The sequence below is a fragment of the Thermobia domestica genome, chromosome 10, assembly GCF_964235325.1.
Source record: "Thermobia domestica chromosome 10, izTheDome1.hap1.1, whole genome shotgun sequence".
NCBI lineage: Eukaryota > Metazoa > Arthropoda > Insecta > Zygentoma > Lepismatidae > Thermobia > Thermobia domestica.
The window spans coordinates 214,021,254-214,027,253 of record NC_137463.1 but is presented as its reverse complement, the minus strand read 5'-3'; the positions used below and the strand labels follow the sequence as shown (position 1 = coordinate 214,027,253).

At 35.5% G+C, this 6,000-nt stretch overlaps 1 protein-coding gene across 1 annotated transcript in view; it reads right to left on the bottom strand.

The window, feature by feature from the left end:
- LOC145662981 (pre-mRNA-processing factor 17) overlaps positions 1-6,000 on the bottom strand; it is a 58,492-nt gene that overhangs the window by 29,738 nt on the left and 22,754 nt on the right. The window contains exons 5-6 of the mRNA XM_081729076.1: positions 4,497-4,711; positions 1,340-1,448 (exon numbers count right to left, since the gene is read on the bottom strand). Coding sequence (XP_081585202.1) covers positions 1,340-1,448; positions 4,497-4,711 — 324 coding nt within the window. The remainder of the gene's footprint in view (positions 1-1,339; positions 1,449-4,496; positions 4,712-6,000) is intronic.

The following is a 6,000-nucleotide window of genomic DNA, read 5'->3' as shown; positions in this document are numbered from 1 at the left end:
CTGAGGTCGCACTGGACTAGGGGACACCAATCCTTCCCGAGGTCGCACTGGACTAGGGATCCTTTCAACAACAAAGCCTTGCGAAGCTGCTTTGAGCTGAGGGGGCTATCCTTCCAAACTCACCGAACCGGCAGGTGCCTTGGAGACTGCTTTGAGAGAAGGGGCACCGTGCAAAACACCTATACTCCTCTACTTGGACATTAACGAGGAAACAGCATTATTCTCTTTGTAATCAAAGACGTTTTGTATTTATCAAATTTTATAATAAAATTGGTGAAGGGATAAATCTCGGACCATTATTGACTCTACCAAAAACATTACAATATTGTCTGTACAAAATATGGTAATCAGCAGCTATTGTGATGTTCAGAGCAACTTTCTAAATCCATTCGCTTGTTCATCTCTTTTTGTGCCAAATATTTTTCTTTAAGAACTTTGTTTCCGAAAAACCATCAATCTTTCTTGTTTATTTTGCATCAGAAATGAGCTTCCCATTCAGACATTATCATGGGCGGAATTATTCGTTTTAGAAAAGTTTACTTATAGATTCTTGCATACAATACGACTAGCTTACACATCCATACGACAAAACCATTTCTTTTAGAAACGTTTACTTTTAGTTTCTTCCAAATTAGTCGCGTTAAAAGGTTTTGTATGGAGTCTGAAGCGCCAATCATTCCAAAACAGAAGTCCATGCTTAACAATTGATGAGAACATTATAGTATCAGTTTTAACTGCAACAAAGAGTCCAAGATATTGGAATCTTGGTTCATTGTTAAAAAGGATGTGGCAGAATGTCTCGTTTTTGCTGTCCATGCCAGCACTGAAAAACTCCAAACATTGGTAAAAAATGTGACGTATCAAAATATCAAGTCGGTATGAGTCGGTCAAGTTCTTGCTTCAAAATCAGGAGGTAGGGTTGAATCCGATTGCAGGTTATCCTGACTGAGTTGTTTCCAGGGTTGTTTTTCCTGTTTTATCAAGCGAATCCCAGGATACTAACCTATAAACACGGATCCTGTCCAACTTCCTTTCCTATTGGTGGTTAGATTAGATTTTAGCGTCCCTTTCAGCAACGAGTTTATACGAGGCACTGACAACCAGCTTAATGTGGATCCGAACCACATGAGCTCCCACCGGCAATCGAACCCCGGTCTCCCGTTTCGACGGCGAGTACGCTGATCATACAGTCACAAGGGTGTTCTTTTCGTATTGCTTTTACTGTTGATTATTTAAGATTCCTGTGTAAACTGGTCTCGCAAGTTGTATCTGAAAATCTGTTAAATAAATAAATAAATATATCTCGAGAAATTATACACAGATATGGTTTTCAACTTACCTGCAGACAGAAACTGAGTACCCGTATTGTTGAAACAAATATCTCTTACTGCCTGACGATGACCGTAGTAAGTGCGAATGCATCGTCGCTCATTGTATACCTCCCACAACTGAAAAATTACAATTAAAAGAATCACAAATTTGCGACAAAAGTAAGCAAAACAGTATTATTATTTTAAACTAATAATTTAATAATTCGCTTTCCTTTCTTCCCTCTTCCACATTGTGAAAGAAGATAAGGTAGTGGACGAACTCTACAAATGTGCAGCGTTTCAAGACAAACTTCTTTTTCGAACCCCCCACTTACTGCATTATCACTTTTTGGCATCTTCTATTTTTCTCTCAGTGATTTATTAACAAGATGTAACAGAAAACATGCACAGTAAGTCTACACTAACAGAATGTTAGATCTGGGAGATCTTGAATAGACTATAAAGTTGCAACAAACTACATTCACTATGCAAAAACATAGGGACCATATGTAATCTAGATCATACAATAGCGATTCCTGAAGTATACCGAATTCCTGTGGCACGGCCTGACTGAAGTGATGAAATGCTGACAGCTGAGCTCGGCATATTGAAACAGCAACTCGAAATTTTTTAAAGATGAGGAACGTTAAGTATGGTAAATACTTCTAATATTCATGGATGGAAGTAGTGAAGGAAAAGTACAAGATTTGTAAATATCTGCCATTTATAAGTTTGAAAAGTAAACATCCCTTTCAATGTAGTTACAGGATCATTGATTAGCAATGAGGTTTCATTCTATTCATAAATTATTATTATTATGTGCACTCAAAACGTAACTGACAAACTCAACGGGGAAGGAGACAGAAGTATAATATTTAAATTTCACCATTTAAAAATAAAATGGAAAATATTTACCTCTTACTGCACAATAACAAATTCAGGTATCGTAGAGATGTAAGAGATCGAATGTTTGTTCTCTCTGTGGACTCATTTTTCTAATTCACTTTACATAGACAAAAGATAATTTGATCTATTTCTCTTTTACCACTAATAATAATAATAATAATAATAATAATAATAATAATAATAATAATAATAATAATAATAATATAATCTGGGTAGGAAGAAATCAAAATATTTCACAAATGTTAAAAAAAGGAATCAAACCTAGAGCTGCACTAACACGGGAATGAAACAACTGGGAGATGGTGGAAATCTAAAACTCACGTTAGGGAGGGTTCAGCGAAAATGAAAATGAAATGAAATCTTTAAGTTTACGTCCCACGGTTATGCCGGTTAGGCTAAAGGAGACGGTGATGATGAGAGATGAGTGAAATGGTAGAATGAAGAAAGTGGGAGGAAACGGGAGAACCCCGAGAAAACCCACGAGCGCGGGAGGGTTCAGCGAGTTGTACAAGAAATGGAAGGTAATTTGTACAGAACAAATACGGATTGCGAGGAAAAAGATAAAATGTTTACGCTAATAATAAATAAATAAATAAATAAATAAAAACGAAAGCGAGAGTAATAGTTGCTGTGCTGGCTGTGTAGCCGAGTGGTAAAGACAGTTGACTCCGGTGCGTGGGGTCGCCGGTTCAAATTACATCGTCGGTTTCAATTTTTTTTAATTTTTTTTATTAATTTATTTTTATTTTTTAATTTTATTTATTTTTATTTTGAAACAGTTTTGTATACGAGCTGATAGTCGTTAACTAACAAAGCGAATGGAATGTTTGGGAAACAAATTTGGTACTGTGATCAAACAGCTAACTGATCGGTGCAAGGGAGTTTGATTGACCGTTGCTAGTGTTGTGCGTAATGCATGCTTTTGATTCCATCATTTTGTTGCCCTTTGGCATGTCTATGATTAAACATATTTTTCTCTGTTGTCACACAATGAACACGCAATGTCATTTCATCACTGATTTTTCCACAGGAAAAAAAAAGTAAATAAATAAAAAATAAATGATAATCGATGATGAGATTTGAACCAAGGATCCTTCACGCTCCGGAGTTGACCGACTTAATCACACGGCTAATACACCAACCATTACTCTTCTCTTAGTCTGCTTTTTTATGCGCAGACATCTTGCCTTTTTTCCCCAATCCGCGTTCATTCTGCACAAATTACTTTCCATTCCGTATATAGCTTCCTGAACCCTCCCCAATACATTGTGTTCTAGATTTCCACCTCCCAGCTGCTTCATTCCCATGTAAGACGAAACCTCTAATACCATCTCATAGAAAAAGGAAAAATGGGGCAAATTATGAATGTAGTGAGTTATTCAAATATGACATCTTTCCGTTGTTGCTAGTTGTCTAACAAACTACAAAGCGAAGGAACAGAACAGATTTAATGAATCATTTTTGACACATGGTAAAGTGAGTAATTTTTTTAAAGAAACATGCAAAAGGGCTAATACTCACCGCAAAAAATAACAAGAGTTTTTTTCTACACGTAAGAGGCGCTTTCGGAAGAACCTTCTTCCATCTTCAGCTTACTTAAAATTCGAAGAGGATTTAAAAACATGAAGGAGAATGTAGAAAGCATAAAATGGTTAAAAGGATTAACAAATGTAAAACAAATGTTCTGTCATAAATTAAACACATGCAAATAGGCACTCATTGTAAGCTGTTCTTACATGTAAAAGAAAACTGTTATTTTATGCGGTGATTATTAGTCTTTTTGCTTGTTTCTTACTAAATATCATCACCGCTCGCAATATTATGATATGAGTAATTTTTCAATTTATTTTAACCTATATTTAACCAAAATGCACTACTTATGCTTCCACAAGCTCCAATGATAACACTAGAACGCTAGCTGCTCTAACTATTAGCAACAATCACGTACTGAAATTTTCTAATCTGCTCGCATAATGCAATATTCCAAAAGCAACTGCTTTCTTCTGACATATAAAAATTAGGATGAGCAGTAATTTCTTCAGTCTATCATATTTACGAAAGCCAGAATATAGGTAAGTGACAGAAAAAGCTACCGCACACTCCAATTTTCATTTGTGCCAGATTAGGAGTACTTCAATGGATCACGTAAGTTTTATTTACGATTATGTGCTCACCTCATGCTATTTCATATGTTAGCAACCAGTTTTAAAATTTGAACAGAACTATTTTATATATCTTTAATCGATGTGTAGTGCCACAAATCAGTGGAAGATAACGTACCTTTACCCTGCAATCCATGCTACATGATAGAAGTAAATGTGCTGTTTTCGGGAACCATCTGATGGCTGAAATTCCTTTCGTGTGACCTTGCCACGTATGAATCAACGTCTTGGGGAGGAAGCAGCGATCTGGCGGTGAATCGGACTTCAAATTCACACCAACATCCTGTGGCGCATGGAGGAAAGAGCGTCCTTGGTAGTCAACAGCATCTTTAACTGTAAAAAGAAAATGGAAAATATAAAGTTGCAACGTATACTCTTATTACTATAACTATGGTAATAATCATAATTTCACTTCTATTCATCCACAAAATCTTTTATCATGCATAATAAAAATGTCAGAACATTGAGAAATGTCTAGAGTTTTATAAAAAAAATTCAGTGAGACCAATTAGGCACACACAGAAGGAGGCTCTAAAAATCTCATGTATATGTGACAAAATTTAATATTTATAGCACAATAAGAAATAATGGAATCAAATTTCAAAAATGCGACTAATGAAAATCCGCATAAAACAGATAATGATCTTGAACGAATAGATATCCATAAATGCTGATGTGTGAAGATCCACAAGCTACAAAAAGGGCCTAGCGGAATCAGCATGTCTGCCCCCAAGCATATCTGCATCAAATTTACAGTAGTGATTAACATTTATGAGAAACTCAGTTTCCAAAAGTTTCAGCCCCCCAAGCGCTTTTGGAGGGGTGCTAGGAGGGGGGAAGGAAAATTGAAATTACTTTTTTTCTCCTGAACGGCTGAACCGATTTGCATGAGAAAAAAAAATGTTAGGTGTTCTCAACAAGAGAAAAGCCGGAAAATATTTTTTGGGGTTGAAAATTGGTCAATTTTTTTTTTTTTTTTTTGAAATTAAAAAAAAAAAAATTAGTAGAAGACACCCACAATTTTTTGCCAGTTTTGTCTTTAGAGGGTCCCTAACAACATATATTTTTTAAAAATTTTGTTTGCAAGTGTACCTCTTAGTGAAAAAAAAAAAAAAAGGCAATTGTACATAGGTCAGCATCTATGTGGTATACGTATAATACACGGTGTACACCACTAGGATAACCAATACCTTTGAATGGGGGGGTTGAAGTTGTTATAACTTATGATAACAAGTATTTTTTGTCTTAATGGTAATTGGTCTCTGAGGATGAAGGGGGTTCTCGACCCTGTTCGCACCTCCCTTGGCTACTCCACTGCTGTACATCAACTGAAATTATACATACCCGCATTTTTGTGTTAATTTTGCACATAATCAATGTTCTGTGATATATATATATATATCTTTGTTTAGTAATTGTTCTTGTTTTGTAACAGTTGGTTAATAATATGCCTGTTAATAGGTATTTATGTGTTTAGTTTGTTTCGATGGTATTACTGTATATGTGTGTTTAATATGATCAAATAAAGAATGAATTAAAAGAAATTAATCCTCATCATTGTTTTCGTCCACTACTGGAACAATTTCGGTTTTCGTGAACAGAACTGTTGGCTGTTGTTCTCA